Source organism: Octopus sinensis, linkage group LG6 (assembly GCF_006345805.1).
Source record: "Octopus sinensis linkage group LG6, ASM634580v1, whole genome shotgun sequence".
Classification (NCBI taxonomy): domain Eukaryota; kingdom Metazoa; phylum Mollusca; class Cephalopoda; order Octopoda; family Octopodidae; genus Octopus; species Octopus sinensis.
Genome location: NC_043002.1, coordinates 9,615,308 through 9,634,290, shown reverse-complemented (window position 1 = coordinate 9,634,290; position 18,983 = coordinate 9,615,308). Strand labels below are relative to the sequence as shown.

Below are 18,983 nucleotides of genomic sequence, written 5' to 3'. Positions count from 1 at the left end.
TCATTAACTTGCAATGCAAAAGGTGAATACTTAAGTTTATTACTACATACATTTTTCTTGATATCAGAAGACATTTCTAAACTGCGCCTGTGAACTGAATCATTTGACAGTGGAATCTTGCTTTTCTCTTTTGCTGCTTCATTCCCAAGCATTGTTGAGACTATCTTTTTGCATGCAGGCAAAATGAGTGACTCACCTATAGTATGAGCTTTCGTATTTTGTTCTATCAGTTCTGAGACTTGGTAGGAAGCAATTTGAGCTTTCTCAGAGACAATCATTTTATTTATGAAAGAATTTTCCGCTTTAGTTTGCTGTCCAGGCAATCTCTTGCAATAATTTGCAAATTTACCTTTTAAATGAGAATGTTTAGTTTTCAAATGTTTGTCCAGTTTACTAGGAAGCAATGATTCATTTGACATTTTATTTCCACATACTAAACATAGCAGCAAAGGATGAACTTCACTTCCAGTCCATGTGAAACCAAAGCTTAAATAACTTACATCGTACTTGCGAGTAGGCCACGGTTTCAATTCGTTATTTGAACAGCTTTCTTCACTTACATTTTGCTCAGTTCCAGGTTCACATTCATCAATATGAAGATGAAGTACGGAAGAATGACCTCAGGATGCTGAACCTTTCAGATGAGATGACAAAGGATTGAGATGCCGCGTGTCGTACTCAAGAAGACCTGTACTCTGCAGCAGAAGTGTCAAGACCAGTTCCTCTGTTGGTGTAAAGCACTCATGATGGTGCCACATAGAAGTGCTCATGTGGTGCTGTGTAAAAGCACCCAACATACTCTGTGAAGTGGTTGGCATTAGGAAGGGCATCCAGCAGTAGAAACCATGCCAAATCAGACTAGAGTCTGGTGCAACCCACCCACCCACCAGCTGGCCAGCTCTGGTCAAACTGTCCAGTCAATGCCAGCATGGACAACAGACATTAAATGACCATGATACACACATACACATATATATTCACTTCCAATAGGGGCTGCAATTTTAACATGACTGAATGAAGATAGATGAAATACTAATTGAAACCTTCTTTTCAGATGCTGAATGCCATCCCCACTTCCCATGCTTCCTCCCGCATCCATTTCCAGTTTTTCAGAGTTGACACTGTTAATGCAGGCACATTGAAAGGTAGGCCTGGCAAGAGTGTTCAATTGTTTGAATGGAGATATGTTGATGCATGTTGTATTCAAGAAGTAAGGTGGAGGGGAGCTTCAGCCAAGTTCCTTATGGGCACGACACAGGTGTAACAGTGACAAGGTAGGTGGTGTGGGCATACTTCTCACAGAGAAATGAGTTAAGGTCATAGAGGTAGTCAGTGTGTGATAGAGTACTTAAGCTCAGGCTAGTTTTGTGGAAAAATACAGCAACAATTATCTTTGCATATACTCTCCAAGTGAGGCTACCAAATGAACAAAAGGACCACTTTTATGATATTTTCTGCAGGCTACCTCAAAGATAAATGATAATGACCTCATCTTTATAGCTGGTGATTTCAATGGAGTACATTGAGGTTGAGGCCATGAAATTGGCTTCCAAAACAAAGAGGGAACAAGGCTACTGGAGTTCTGTGATGCAAATAACTTAATGATCTGCAACACAAACTTCAGGAAGCCAGCCAGTTATCTATCAATCAAGTGACCACAAAGATCTTCCCTAGTGAATAATGTACCCCATCCACCAGCAAAGACTAGTCATCAGTGATTTTAGGTTGCTAAGAAGCAGACCAAGCTGGAAAAGAAGGATCTAGAAGCTTAAGGATCCCTTATATGGTTAGAGATATTTAGGGACACCATAATTGAGAAACTTAACTACAGACTTGTAACATAGAGGGCAACTGGGAATTCCTGTGGGACAGCTTGCTGAGTGCCACAAACCAAACCTGCAGCTGGCACAAAGAGTGATGTGGTGGAACAATGCTGCAGACAGGGTCATTAGAACAAAGAAACAGAACTAGAAGAGTGATGGTAGCAGGGTATATATCAGGTAGGTAGGAGGGAGGCGAGAAGACAGGTGTATCTAACTGAGAAGTGGAGGAGGAAGTTTGCCAATGTTCTGCATCACGAGGACCAGAGGCTTGGAGTGTTTCGGATTGCAAGACAGTGTGTCAGAGAAAATTGTGATGTGGTAGGTGAGAAATGAGTTTGGATGGATGATGGCTCACTCACAGTTAGTGATTCTGCAAAGAAGGAGGTTTAGAAGTGCAACTATGAAAGGCTGCTAAATGTAGAGAATGCATGGGAGAAGGAGAGCCTGCCCAACAGAGGGGCCAGCTATTTAAATCAACTGTAGCTTAGTAGATAAAGCAGTTAAGGATATGAAGACAGGAAAGGCCTCCAGCCCATCAAGGATGAGATGCTTAAAATCTCTGGTGAGTTGGGTTATAACCCGGTCACCTGTATAGTTAATCAGGTTGTCCACAAGGTAGTCATACCCAATAATTGGTGTAGCAGCATTGTAGTCAACTACTACAAGGGCAAAGGTGATGCCTTAGACAGAAATAATTACAAAGGTATCGTATTGCCGAATCAGGTGATGAAAGTTGCAGAAAGTTTCATAGCTCAATTAATTAGTAAGAGAGTTAGCATAGATGAGATGCAGTTTGGATTTGTGAAGCACCACCGGTGCTATCTTCCTGGTGGGGCAACTGCAGGAGGAATACTTGGCCAAAAATAAACCTCTGTTTCTGGCTTTTGTTGAGATGGAGAAAGCCTTTGAAAGGATCCCCCCACTCCCTTATCTAGTGGGCAATGCAGAAGCTGGGGATAGGTGAGTGGTTAGTGAGAGCTGTACAAGCTATGTACAGGAGTGCTGTTAGAAAGATGAGAGTTACCAATGAGTATAGAGAGGAATTTAATGTATATGTAGGAGTCCACCAGGGTTCAGTTCTTAGCCTCCACTTATTTACCATGGTCCTCCAAGCTGTAACTGAGGAATTTAAGACTAGTTACCCTTGGGAACACCTCTATGTCTATGACATTGTTCTTATTGCTGAATCACTACTAGAACTAGAGACATTTCAGGTATGAAAGCAAGGTCTAGAACCAAAGGACCTTAGAGCTAATTGAGCAAAGAACAAAAGTATGGATAAGTAAGAAACCTCAAGAAGCAAGATATGACTTCCACCGAAGAGGAGAAACAAGCTTTGGCTGACCTGTGAAACATCCAAAAGAAATGACTCTTGACCCTCTGCAAAAGGAAATGAGAAGGAACTAAAACAGCCAGGGTGTGGGCTGTATTTGTTGTCAATCCCTTTGGCTTCACCAAACAATTAATAGAGAAAGTAAATTGCTCAACACAAAGTAAACTGCGTCTTTCGTGTCATATTAAACCATCTGATGAGAGAACAAGGACCTGAAACCAATAAAGCTTTCATCAGCCACTCCATCTCACTCACCTCATTACATACAGTAAAGCTGTGTGTATCAATCAGCTTTGGCCAATTTCACTGCTGAGTATTGAGTGAATTTCTCTTTAAAATCCACTGCATTTGGATCATCAGTGTATAAGGGTGAAATCCTCAAGGTTTCTTATTGCCTGGAGTACACTGGAATGGTTATGAAGTTCACCAGAAAAGGCTATAGGAACAGGACTGACCTAATCATTCTGTGATTTGATATGGCCAATGCCTTATCAAACAAACCAATGACCAATGGATCCATACCACTTATCACACACACAGACACACACACACACACTGGATGAGCTTTCACTGCATCATTACCATATTCTTAATAAGATTAAAATCCAGATCCTGGATTAATACAATAAGTTCCAGTTGAGGTCACTGCTAGGTCAGAACCATCAAATTGGCATCAACTTTGAAAAGGGAATAAGTTATACCTATTTCTTTACTACCCACAAGGGACTAAACACAGAGAGAACAAACAAGGACAGACAAACAGATTATGTCAATTATCTTGACCCCAGTGCATAACTGGTACTTAATTTATCGACCCCCAAAAGGATGAAAGGCAAAGTCGACCCCAGCAGAATTTGAACTCAGAACATAGCGGCAGACGAAATACTGCTAAGCATTTCGCCCAGCGTGCTAACGATTCTGCCAGCTCACTGCCCTAGTTATACCATGTTCCCCACCCCTGCCATAAACTTGATAGCCAAGATACAAAAGGTGACAAGCAGAGGAACCTTGTCCAAGCTTAAAATATGACACTGTAATGAAAGCATTTAGGACTGGCAACACCATCACAGCAGCATCAATTTCACAGAGACTTGAGAAATTTATCACCTAAGCAAGGGTGAATTTCAAGTCTGCTAAGCCAAGGTCCATGGTGCTCAAGAAGGGGAAAATGGTGAACTGATTCTAATTCTAATTCTCCATTTTGGAGTAGTTACCTCCTCATTGGTCACAGATACCAGGCAGACAACAATACAAGCTGAAGTAAGAGGCTGAGAGCTGATCTAGGTATATACACACCATTTGTCAATAAGCAAGATATATTCTCAATGACAAAACGCAGTGAGTAGTTAGTTTGTTCCCCAGTTTGAATGTGCATCAGGCATATTCGGACTGATAATAACAATACAACTTTACTTATCAGTACTTAGTGCTCCCCCTCCATAATTTACTTACGGTAAGCCACCGTATAGTGCTACCAGTCATCATACAGTGACTGGAAAAGCATAAGAGAACTAATCTCCTTATTCAGCTCATAGTGTCATCTGCCTAGTGTCTGTAACTGATGAGGAGATAACTACTCCAAAATGTTAGCATCTCAGTCTAGGTAGATGGCACTGCGAGCTGATTTAGGTGTATACACACCATTTGTCAACAAAAAGGATATATTTTCCATGAGAAAATGCAGTGAACATCTTGTTCCCCAGTTCCAAAATGCATCAAGCATATTTGGACTGAAAATAGCATTGCAACTTTACTTATCACTGCTTAGCGCTCCCCCTCCATAATGTAGTTAGTCAAATTTACATCCTACTTTTGCAATCAACTGTAGAGCAATCTTAAAACTCTCTATATAAAAAAGAGACTTCGAAAAAGTACTCTAGGCAAAGCATCAAGTTAGGCTACCTCGGATAACTGAATACAGTTAAGAATAGTTGTTCTTCTTGTTTCTCATCACTCAACATATCTTCTTCTTCTTACAGCATTCACCCGGGGTGGGTTGAGCTGGCTTCATTCATCGTCAATGCTGCATCTCTCACAAACGCCAACCAGACCTGGTGATTTGAGGCTAACGACCGCGTGATCTCCAATCACTCCTTATTCCAGCGGCGAACGCCATAGATATGAGGGCCTAGGTTGGGTTCCAGATCAGCCTTGACTGTCGTCAGCCAGGTTTTTCGTTGTCCACCACATCGCTTTCGCCAACCCTGAAGGGGAGCTGGGGCAATTGCTTCGTAGATGAATTCTCCTGGTTGACGACGGAGGGCATGACCCAGCCAACGCAGACGTCTAGTTCAGTCATTTAAAGATGAGTATAAATTATTATCTTGCACTGAGAAGTATCTCCAACACAAAACTAAGAGGACCAAGTACAATGAGACAATAAGCCCTGGTGAGACCATAAACTCTTCTTTTTATAGACAGTAATCCATAAAGCGATCAATTCATTTAATATTCATTTTCCCAGTATATGACTTATGCACCTCTACAACAAGATCAAGAACATAAGAAGCCTATCTAGAGCCGCTTCCAGCTGTGAGCCGCTATTATGAAGATCATAATAGCAGTTGCCCTGGCAGCATCTAAATCTTGAGTTTCTTACTGCCATTTCCAACAACTCTAGAAGAATCGTAAAGCCAGATGTTCTTCATTCTATTTGAATTTAGAAAAACAGTTCTATTTTTATCAATCTTTGTTCCAAAAGAAACATTAGAATTGTGATTGTTTCCAAGCAAAAAAAAAAGTAGCATTAAACATTGCATATAGATTTTACATCATGTAAAATTGTTTGTGTGTTTATTCTGTGTATTTTAGCAAATTGGGCATCAAACAGCATCAAAAGATTGAAAAACAGAGAATGATTTTTAGAAAAATATTCAACACAAATCTACTTACATTGGATAATGTATCAGAAACTGTACTGTTGCTACCAGGTGTAGAAGCTGGTTCTGATAAAGAGGTTTCTATGGAACCATCTGACATGGAATTAGGTAAGTTATTAGCGCAGTCTAATGTCACTAGCTGTCGACAAGTTTTATGACATGTGTATTGGCAATCTGAAATGGAAAACAAAGGAACAGTTATTAAAAGATTAAGAAAGAAAATATATAATTGAAGGGACTTATCTATATCATAACAAAAGCAGATAATCATGAGATTAGAAATAATTTATGGTTGAAGAAGAATACATTACTATGAATTTTAAGAGGTTATAGGAGATAATGGTGTCATTGAGACCCAAAGGTATCAGGTAATGCTGAATAAGTGCTATAGACAGACCATAATTAAGTTCCAGGTTCGGTAATATTGCGAATAAAGGGTTCAACGTTGGTTCTATGTCAGCGTGAGTATATATGAATTTTTTGCCTAATGAAATAAAAAACCAAGGCTGTATAGATATCAGAGCATTTATAGATAGGTCTTACAGCTGTTTCTAGAATTATCATTAATTAATATTCTAGAAACAGCTGTAAGACCTTCTATCTATAAATGCTTTAATATCTATACAGCCTTGGTTTTTTTTATCTCATTACGCAAAAAATTCATATGAATTTTAAGAGAGATTTTCTTTTTACGGTTCAAGTTAAGAAAATATATGAATCTGAATATGAGAGATGTTGTATGATTTTACTTTCAGACCTTTAATATGTAACACTGAGTGGGAAAATGGGATTCATTAGAAGTTAGAAAGCAATGGTTTTCTGGATTTTTAGATTGTATATGCTCCACACAATACATGGAATTAGCCAAGTTGTATGTGCATAACAATATAATTTTACTCTGATCAATAGAGAAGAACAATATTAATTTCTCGAGTTTCTTGAAAAGAACTGAAGATGTCAAGTAGGCTAGGATCAGATTTACAACCAAATTAACCAAACAGAGTGAGAGACACAATTCTTGAACTGTAAAACATGAGAAGTCAACACCGGTTGAATTTTTGTTAAGGGACATAAATATTGTGAAACATTTTCCCACCCTAATAATAATTAGGGTGGCGATTTCTAAGTTTGACACAAGACCACAAATTATTTCACCTTGTTTGAAGTGGAATTCTGAACCTTCCAAAAGGTGGGGGTATGCTCCACAGTTAGGACGACCACATTTTTTCACTTTTGGCTCTTGCGCTGTTTAACATTTTTTTTAGTGACTTCGGTTGCATTTTGCTTTTTATAATTTTGTATGAGCTTAAAATTTTGTTCATTGTCTGCTGTGAGGATGGGAAGATTTTGGGTGATAATGTTGAAGGCTTCGTTGTTTCTAGGGTTATGTGTGGAAATGTACGGGAGTATTTTTAAGTCTGGTTTAGTATTTCGGCTAGTTTTCCTTAATCTTTGTATATCTATTTCCTTAGCTCTTTTAATGCCATCATTTATGAATGAGATTGGGTAATGTCTTTTAGTTAGTGTTGATCTAAGTTCAAGGAGTCTTTGTTCACGAGTATATGTATCCAAAACTATGGTACAGATTCTTTTCACTAGATTAAAAGGTATATTAATTTTTTTGTGTTTGGGGTGGCCAGAGTTAAATAATAGGTATTGTTTAGAATCTGTGGGTTTATAAAAGATGTCTGTTTCTATGTGGTTGTTAACTATTTTAATTAAGATGACTAGAAAAGGGAGTTGTTTACTGTTGTGTTCCAAAGTGAATTGTATATTGCTATGTATGTTGTTAAGCATTATTTTGAAATCAAGGAGTTTGTCCATGCTGTCTTTCCAAAGTATGAAGCAATCATCCAAATACTTCTTCCAGTTCTCCTTTAAATAGCAATTAAAAGAGGCGCCAAACGGTGGGTTTCACAAGAAGGGCCAGCTATGATGGGTCTCAGTTTGAGGTCAGTAGGGGGAGGTACATTAATGCATAGGCTTGTAGAGACTTTGCAGGCTTCACAAACATGTAGATTTTTATGTATTTTGGGTAATCTATAGAACAGACTAGGACTGTATTTAAAATTGGATAAATAGTCTATTTCAAGTTTAGTGAGACCCTTTCCATGAATTTGGAGTAAGAAGGATAAGTTTTTCAGTGTTTTCTGTGGGTTGCATTGTATTAACTTCTCACAGTAAGTATTATTTTCCAACATGGAAAGATATCTCAAGGCACCATGGTTAGAGGAAACCATATAAAAGCCAGTTGAATGGGTTGAGCCTGTAATTCAAAGGTCTAGTCTTGTCATGTACTCTGCCATACTGATTCAGCACAGGCATGTGTACCTATTAAGGGTACAATTGTTTGTGGAGTACTTAATAATTTACACATTTGAATTGAACTAAGTTTACTGCTTTATTGAATATATATGGATGCCTACAGAAATATACATACAGTTTTACAATTTATTGGGGAGCTAAAAAAAACATCTGCAGAAAGTTGAAAACATGTATACTAGTTTAGAAATTTAATTTTGTAAAGATAAATTATGATAAGAAAGTTCTAAAAATAGCAAATGTAAGAGGTACCATTCAAGCGGGATCGTTACCAGCATCGCCTTACTGGCACCTGTGCTGGTGGCATGTGTAAAAAATTCGAGCGAGGTTGTTGCCAGTACCACCTGACTGGCCCCCATGCCAGTGGCACGTAAAAGCACCCACTACACTCTCGGAGTGGTTGGCGTTAGGAAGGGCATCCAGCTGTAGAAACTCTGCCAGATCAAGACTGGAGCCTGGTGCAGCCATCTGGTTCACCAGCCCACAGTCAAACCGTCCAACCCATGCTAGCATGGAAAGCGGACGTTAAACGACGACGACGATGATGATGATATTCAAATAATTTACTGAGTGAAAGAATATTAGAACTTTTTGCAATAATGTATAGTGCCTAGCTTGAAATTCACTAAAACTACCAGAATTAACCAACAAAAGGATTTTTCCCCATTTTCTTTCAATAAAAATCAAATATTACTGACTGGCAGACGGACAGAAGTGGATGGTCTTGTTTTTGATCGAAATTAAATATTACAAGTATAATCTGATAGGTGTACAACGTGAACATGAAAACATTCAAGTGAGATGAAACAACTGGCGATAATTAATAAATTATGTGCAGTCCCGACATACAGAAAGGAGTGTGAAAATAGGATGGAATAAATAAAAAAAATACCTACAATGAACTAAAAAGCAAACCAGAAATTCCAAATGAATTAAACAAAAGCCAGTGTCTTCAGACGAAAAATAACCAAGAGCAGACATACGACAATAAGAGGAAGAACCTGTTTGACTTACACTGGCTTGGGAATGTAAATATTAAAACAATGGTGATGAAACAAATTTGGGTTATATTATCTTAAATTTCCCTCCTTCACAGAATAAAACTAGAATGTCTGTCTATTAATTACAAGAAAATGCATGAACTTTAAATTAATGGCCTTATCATGTTCACATATACATTATCTATTAAATTATTTATGTAAATTTTAAATAATAAAATATTGATATAAATAAGATATTACCAGATCAGTGCAAAATGCATCTTTTACTTCATCTAAACTTGATCATTAGAAAAGAGCTAAACTAGCAACTATTTAAAATGGTTAATACAATGTAAAATGTATTCACACATAATATACGGTTCTTCAGAATAAAAAAGCAAAAACAGTACTAAAACGTGTTAAGCTCACTTAAGATTTTTTTCAATTTCTGAACATTAGCTATTTTTTAACATCAGCAAGCACATTTTTTAACATTTGCAAGCACAACCTGGCTTCTCGTTCCTAAGGTATTTTTCGATGTTGCTGTTGTTGTTATTATAATTATTATTCAGGTCTAGAATTGAACTCGGAATTTTGGGGTTAGTAGCCTGCCCTCTTAACCATTATGCCATGTGCCCGTGGGCAATTATGGAGTGAATTTTAGGGCTTATAAATCTAATATTTTCTATCCTTCCTTAATACTGGTTCCCATATGCTGCTCACATCTGCACTCAGTCTGCTTAGGAGGTTGTTGTGTCCTAGCATATCTGCTGCTGCTTTTAGTTTCCATATTTTCCAGTGGTGTTCTCTGTCTGTTATTTTAACTTCATCCCACAGGGAGAGGTGGTCTCCATTTTCCCACACATGATCAGCTATACCTGATTTATCAATATCTCCTCGTATCACAGCTTTGCGATGTTCCTCTACCCTTATTTTGAGGGGGCAGCATGTTTTGCCTTTGTGTAACCTACCACAGCTGCATGGGATGGAGTAGACGCAGTCTTTGGTCATATTCTCTTCTAATGGTGGTTTTACTTGAAGGAGATATTTGCAAAGTGTTGTATTACTCTTGAATATTGTCCTGATGTCATATGGGCTGCATATCTTTTGTATCTTTAGAGAGAGGTCTTTCACATAGGGTAGACAGACTATGGATAGTTATTTGGTTTCATCCTGTTTTCTTCATAATTAGAATAGATAGTATGAAGAAAAGAGGGGATGAAACCAATAAACTGTCCACACACAGATCTATTTTATATAAGAAGATTAGATTAATTTTAGTTCTAGTGACACATATATACACAGATAGGACAAATGTAATTTTATTGCACTTCAGTCTCCATTCAAACTCAGCAATGGCAGAGAGACACTTATTTAACTGGTCACATAGAAAGGAAGTAAGAACATAGATGCTCAACCCATTAACACACCAGCTTGGGTTTTCGAAAACAGTAACAATATTGCTGCCATCCCTATTAATTAAACAGCTGTGATGATTGACGCCAGATAGAAAAGGCAGAGCTCACACATTACAACAGTATGCTATTGTGCATACAGAATCTTGCTTCCAATTCAAACAGAACATGCTTTGAAAGAGTTGACTCTCCAGCTTACCATTGATAATTTTGTTTCTAAATATCCCACCCTTCCAGCCACATTTTACTTAATGGATTCCATACAAACAAAATATCGCTTTTAAGAACATCCATAATAGCTACTAAATTGTGTCAAGACTGTGCATCAACAAGCTTTCATTTTTCTGGTAACTTAAAATCATATATCAGGGTGTTTTAGGCAAAAGAAAAACTCATTCAAATATATTTTTCAGTAAACAAGAACTTTGTTCATTTAAGCAAAGGAAGGCACTTCCACACGGAAGTTCAGTGTTTTAACCAAAACATCTTCAAACTCTGTAGCATTTAAAGATTATATTTTGCAATATCATGCCTCGCAACCAAAAACCAAGATACCAAGTGAGCCAATGAGGGAGTTTCTAGAAATGACAGCCAAACCTCCCACAAAGAACATCCTGATAAAAAAATTGGTTGATCTTAGCTGAATACCTTTGATCATAAGTCCACACAATAAGACTTATTTGGGACTAAACAACAACCCCAAAAATGTCCAGGTGCAGGAACTATGACCTGCCCATTACGACAAATTGGCTTTACATCTTTAAGTCTATTATCCACTGAGATATGAACAAGGCTATCTTCAACACCTACAACAAGCAACATCATTCCAAAACATATAGACAGAAACTGACAGAATGAATTTCCTTTTAAATAATACCTACATTTATAATTTCCAGTCGCAATCAAAACACATACACTTACTCAATTAGCAATAACAACAGAAATGAAATATGAAATTAGTTTAAACTTTTCTTCCTCCTGATGGAATTTAATTGCTATTCAAATGGAACAGAAATTAAATACTATCAGGAAGAAGTAAGTTCAGACTTAGTTCATTAAAAAAATAAAAATGGTCCTTCTCAAGCCATGGCTCATATAGCCAAAACTGACCTCACCAGCACAGTAAGGTCAGTTTTGGCCTGGTTTTTATACCAAATGCCAACCACTTCAGTGTGGACTGGATGCTTGTTACATGGCACCAGTAGGGTCACCAAGTAAGACAAGGAATTTTGAGAGGGGAGGGGGCACTGGAGGAGGTGATATTGTGTCAGATGATGAAAGATTAGTGTGATAGAGAAACAGAGAGGTAAAAACAGGTGTCTTGCTATAGAGGATGGTACATGGTTATCCAGGAGAGAGAGAGAGAGAGAATGAGGGCAAAAACAGGTGTGCTGCTGTAGAGGAGATGCATGGTTAACCAGCTTGAGGGAAGAGATGAGAGTGCCAGGGTATATGTATACATACAATTTTTTTCTTTCTCTTCTAATGTGTGTGTGTGTGTGTGTGTGTGTGTAACAAATTAAAAGGTTTGCTTATTAGCAATTAGAACCTAAAGACAAAATTAAAAGAGGCCACAAATTCGAAATTACAATATAGTTATGTATGCCAGGGACTTACCGCCCTTTGTCAGTCATTAATTTAGTGCTTTAGTGGCTTTAGAGTTAATTTAACTCTTATTTTTAGCATAAGCAATGCTGAAAATTTGCTTGCTTCAAACTAGAATGAGTACCTACAACAGGTACGACAACTTTCCAAACACTGATGATTTAGAACCCCCTACAATTCACACTAATTTATGAGCAGGAACTTCTATTACCTACCGGGCAGCCCTATTTCACAGTACCTTCAACGGTACAAAATTAATAAACTTGAATCATTTATACTTGTGTGCAGGTACCTGTATTTCATTTAACTATTTAAGTAAAATTAATGTTTGTTTAATTTAGAGCTAACCACCACTGGTTTGGAAAAAAAACAGTAATCCAAAAAGGATTTGGAACCAAGGTCCCAAACTGATGTTGTACCAGTATTAATAAACCTAAATATATATGCACTCCCAGCAATAACTTAAATTTTAAAAAACCAAAGGAAAACTTAAATAATTATAACTGCAACAAATTTGTCACAAAATAGCTATATTTGAAATAAAATTATTGCAAACCATAGTTTTATATGAATTTCTGACTAATAACTTCTTTTAAATGCTGTTAAATTTCCAGTATTACAGTACTACTTAAAAAAATTCTATACAAATCAATAGCTGTTGAGTTCAATATTAATATTTTATAATGACATTCAAGCTTGCCACTGAATAAAAAGCAACTTAATACTCCAATATAAATGATATATATACACATGTGTGTATGTATGTATATATTGGTAACATTCCAAAATATAAGCCTTGATAATACCAAAAGGGTAGATTTACCAATTGGGCAGAAAGCCATCTCAAGTGCAATTTGATTAAAATAAGCAATTCCAGCTTGTTTGCCATTCTCTAATTGACTCTTGAGAAGACGTAACAGTAATGATATATAAAAAGAAATATTGATATCGACAATAAATTCAAAATGTTCCAATTCAGAATAGTGAAAAGAATATTGAGTAGTAGTAAAAATGGGAAAAGCATTCTTACCTCTAATTGAAATACACTTTAAACCAAGAAACACTGCTTTAGTAAAAAATATCCACATTGCTATGCCAAGTGTTGGTAAACAACCAAACAACTGATAATAGGCCCTATTAGTACAATGATATCTGATTGTTGCTAAAATGGTTTGCATAATTCAAATATTGACTTATTTTAACTGGCTCAGTTTCTGAAGAAATACAGATAAATACAAAGATTTTGATTTCCTTCAAAGTTAACTTTTCACTTTCTTCATCATCAGATGATAACATTGCACATAAACATTCATAAAATATATTTTTTTAAATTAAGAGTCCTTAGCTTCTTTCTTAAGTAGGCTTTTCAGAGAGGCCAACTACCGCTAAAGTTGTTTTCCAAGTATGTATGTATTCCATAAACACTGACCTTAAAGTGTTTAAATACTCTTTGTGCCTACTATCACAATTACAAAGAGCACTGCATGGCATATATATATGCATACATAAACACACACATAAAAGATTTCAGATAGTGAGACAATTGCTCTTGTAAGAAAACAAAAGTGAATTTAAAATCAACTTTCTGGGATGTGTTTCAGTGAATACACACATGACCAGGCTAAATTCTGTGTCAACAAGTAAAACGAACAAGTCCCAAGATAATTATAAGGCCAGTCTAATTACATATTTTGTAAGTAGCCCTGACATTATTTTCAAATACTACTCAAAACAAAAAATACCAGTTGTTTACTCTGCTTTAGTTTTTAATGACCAACGTTAACTATGATCTTCTCTCAGGACAAAACACGGACTTTGTCACAAAAATTTCTCTTTCCATATTTCAAATATTTTGAATGCTTTATTTATTTATAGTTATTTGAATATGATTTTCTTTACTCATTTCTTGATAAATAAATTCATTGATAAATAAAACAAATATAAATAGAAATGAATAAAAATAATGAGTGGTATTTAAAAATTGACTATAGAGACTAAAGCTTACATCAAACATTAATCTAATTTCATAGGAGCTATGTTCAGTGTACCTTGGTTATAGAGGCAAGCTATGCTACACAGTGGTGCAGGAAACATGAAATAAAATATAAGCCTTCAGTTATATTAGGCTAGCACTATGACCCGACATTCAATTGGCGTATCAAGTTTCAGGCATTTTGATTGGGTTTTGGATAGAAAATTCACAAAAAAAAGTCACTTCTATTGATTTTTTAATGGCTTTGCAGGGTGACTGGGGAAATGTAGTAAAGATGTGCACGACCACCCTTGGACAGTTTTCAATGACCATAGAAAATGCGAGCCCTCTAACTGAAAAATTGTGGATTTGTATAAAGGACATGCACACACACACAGACAGACAGACACAGACATTTTGCCGTTTATTTATAGAGAGACTAGCAGTATCGCCCGGCGTTGCTCGGGTTGTAAGGGAAATAACTATATAAGCATTTTTAGAGAGTTATAGCCAAAAAATAGCAAAAAAAATGCATTAAAAATTGAAAAAAAATTAAGGTAAATTTTTTTTAAATCGTTGACAAATCGTAGATATATTTAGAGAGTTACTTCCCTTATATAAAAGTGAAAAAATGCATTAAAATGGAAAAATATGATGGTAAATTTTTTTTAAATCGTAGACTCATCGTAGACGCGCGCTAATACCCAGAAGGGCTCGATATGAATCACGACTATAAGATACCCGCTTTTGGTTAAACTGCACCGCAAAATGTGGGAGTAATTACGAATGTAAATCGAAGGGGACAGACACACAACTTCACTCTTATATAAAGATGCTTTTTTTTTTCAGTCATAGAGTTAGATTTATGAAGGTCTTCAGTAGAAAATCCTTCGAATTCTGACTCGCTGCTTGATATAATGAAATTCGTATCCATTTTTTGTCAGAATTACAAATTTTGAAAACACAATAGGAACAAATTTCGGAAAAAAATCTCCCATAATTCACGGAATTAAAATTACACTTCGATTTTTGTACAAAACTGTATTTGAAGTGTTTACGAAGTATAATACGTGTTTTCACGAATGTACTAAAGAGATTTACTCTGATATTCTCATTTAAATATGAATAGGTAAATTCGGGTGGTTTGGTAACGAAAGGGTTTATATAAGTGTCGTCTGTTTATACATAAACACTGTTTCATAGTTTCAGTTTAGTCTTCCTCAAATCACTGTCGCTAATTTACTCTCTTCCAAGAACATTTTCACTCACTGTTATCTGTTAGCTTCCCATACATTTTACTCATGTATCTATCAGCGTGATAGACAGAAACAAATATTACATTTACTTTCATTTTATTCGTTGCCCACTGTGTGTGTGCGTTTGCGTGTGGTGTAAACCAGACTAAGAAAAGCATTTGACACACACACCAGAATGTGAGTTTTCTGTAAATTTTGCTTAATTGGAGTTTAAATTTTAAAAACTGGACCTGGCATGACGCGATGCATTGTACTCTTAAAACTGCTAGGTAAATTGTAATTGAAGAAATCCTATATTGTAGATTTGTATAACTCCCAAAGGGAGGCAGATAAAATCTGCCTTTTATAATAAGAGATAACTGTTGCTCCTGCATTCATGGTACCTTTCAACACAGTTGTTATTCTACTCCCACTGGATTACCACACTCTGAAGATGATGGTCCAATCCTTACAACAGGCCTCTGCCATACTCCCATTTTATCAGTGTATAAAATTGGGACCAACACCAAGAAGTTCTAGCATTAAATTAAACAGCAGGACTTCTTTTACAACAGACAAACTAAGCCCAGCAACACCTGAACTGTTGTCTACAACTAAATATCTGTCACTTATTCATTTGTTTACTACCCTCAAGGGGCTAAACACAGAGGGGACAAACAAGGACAGACAAACGGATTAAGTCGATTATATTGACCCCAGTGCGTAACTGGTACTTAATTTATCGACCCCGAAAGGATGAAAGGCAAAGTCGACCTCGGCGGAATTTGAACTTAGAACGTACCGGCAGATGAAATACGGCTACGCATTTCGGCCGGCGGGCTAATGATTCTGCCAGCTTATCTGTCACTTATTGTACACTGTTACCATCAACACTGATACATCATTCAAACGAATTGACATGGATGGTATAGCAGCAGCAAAGCATCTACAAGGCCAATATGCTTAACCATTTGCCAAATGGTGTTACAAAACCCCAACAATCACACACACACACAGAGGCACTCACATACATTCAAACACAACCTTTCATATGCATATACACACACTTCACAACACTCATACTTATCTCCCTTTGTGCACATCCATTCTTCTCTACTAGAAACCAGCAACTCTACCCACCAGTCTACCACTGCACAGCATATTCCATCTTCAAACTCTGCCAGATCAGATTGGAGCCTGGTGCAGCCTTCTGGCTCACCAATCTTCAGTCAAACCGTCCAACCCATGCCAGCATGGAAAGCAAACATTAAATGACGATGATGATGATGAAGAAGAATCTTCAATCACTTTTTGTCATCTCTTATTTTAATTTTTCTTTTTCTTCTTCTTTCATCTTGACAAAGATGTTTGTTTGTTTGTTGAGCGAAGCAGTCTTCGAAACGTGGTCCTTTGCTATTTGTAAGACCTGCAGAAGAGAAAGCAGGTCAACCCTCGACACCGAGAGCATCGACGGATGGATGAATGTGCATTCGGGCTCAGCGGTTGCGTAGGAAGTTGGGGACAAGAAACAGGAAGAAAGAGTGAGAGAAAGTTGGGGCGAAAGAGTACAAGAGGGGTCGCCACCACCCCCTGCCGGAACCTCATATAGTTTTAGGTGTTTTCGCTCAATAAACACACACAACGCCCGGTCTGGGAATCGAAACTGCAATCCTCCGAGCGCGAGTCCGCTGCCCTAACCACTGGGCCATTGTGCTTCCTCTCGACAAAGATGTCCAAAACATTGCTATCTCCTTTCTGTTGCTTCATAGCATATTGTATTACCTTGGCACTCCTGTTCTTTGACTTTAATCTATTTATGTTTACCTTGCTTTTGCTCATGTATCACTGAGGTTAATATTTCATGTTGAAATGCTACTCCACAGTTTAATCAGTAAACCTGTTTCAGTATTGGCAGAATGAGTTATAACAGACTGGAAAGGAAGCGACAGAATTAGATCAGAAGATTCTTAGTGTCTGTCCAACACAAAGCAAACTAAATATAATTAGAAATTCAAATATTTCCTTGAAAGCATGTTCTCTTCTTCATTAAGATCTCAAGTATGTTACATATCAAAAGTTTATTTCATTAACTAGGGCTGCTAGAATAACGAATTTAATTGAAAAATTTACATCTTAAAAATAGTTACATCTATATCAATGTTACCTGTGTTTTTGTAAATATTTTGTCTTTCTAATAGAGAAGCCTTCATTACCAAAAAATAAACGATGGCCAATTATTTCTGAGACATCAAAGAAAATGTTTACAAGATTAGTTGTATTAATAAACAAGCCATTTAATTAGTGACGGTCAACTATGAATAATTAGAAGAACCTAAAATCTTATTGAGAAGATATTTTCTGAAAAACTACCAAAATGAGAAGAATCTTTTGCCACATTAAAAAGAAAGCCAGTCTAACAAGGAGGAGGGGGGCTCTAAGTGGTCATACAACTTGCTAGAAATTGCAGCAAAATCTGTCTCAAACCATATCTTACAATCTTGAAAAAGGACAATGTCTTAGCTCTAAATAAATTCCAAGAAATGCTATCCAGTGACAATTAAAAGAAAAGTTAAGGATTATTAGTGAAATTCTTTTATCAGAAAATAGGGGTGGATTAAATAAAAATATGCAATCTGTTTTTGTGGAAAATCTTGGTGATGTGAATGATGAACATGGTGAAAGATTCCATCAGGATATTTCAGTGATGGAGCGATGATTTCAAAGGAAAATGGAACCCTGGCATGTTGGCAGACTTCTGCTGGGGCATAAAAAACAGAAGGTCACACTCCACACAAGAGGGTTAGAAGGACAAAAGTTCTTTAAACTGACAGGTGTGTTTTTAATTCATAACCAATATATGGCAGTGCCCCAGCATGGCCACAGCTCGTGAGCTGAAACTAGATAAAATAAAATAAAATAAATAAAAATAAATAAAAATATGTTTTGTTATACCAACTAAATTTTTTGTTTTTGTTTTCTGTAACTTTCAATATTTGCAATGTTGGGTTCAATATGCAATATTATGCAGTATATTATAAAACATATGGTTTATGGTACGGGAAAACGGTGCCTAATCTGGAGAAATAAAGGTCAGAATCAAAATCAGGACAATTTTTTGACCCAGGAACAAGTCTTACTTAACTTGTACATTTGTTGCACAGTGTACATTTGTTGTACATTTTTTGAACCTGAAATTTGTTGCACAGTGTTATTAGTGAAATTCTTTTATCAGAAAATTGGGGTTTATTAAATGAAAATATGCAATCTGTTAATACAAGGATATGTTTTTAATAGTAACTAGTTTTGTTGCTGTTTAGCCCGAGGTCATGCCCAATTAAACAGTTTTGTGAACAAAGCATTCCTACTAGGTGGATTGGAGTTCAGTCACAGTGTGGAAGCTTGGGCAAGTGTCATCTACT

The 18,983-nt window shown here is 36.6% G+C and overlaps 1 protein-coding gene across 3 annotated transcripts in view; it reads right to left on the bottom strand.

Moving 5' to 3' along the window:
• Window positions 1-18,983, bottom strand: part of LOC115213513 — a 119,691-nt gene that overhangs the window by 47,571 nt on the left and 53,137 nt on the right. For all 3 annotated transcript variants that reach the window (XM_036503631.1, XM_036503632.1, XM_029782523.2), the window contains exon 2: window positions 6,049-6,209. In XM_036503631.1, the coding sequence (XP_036359524.1) occupies window positions 6,049-6,209 (161 nt within the window). The remainder of the gene's footprint in view (window positions 1-6,048; window positions 6,210-18,983) is intronic.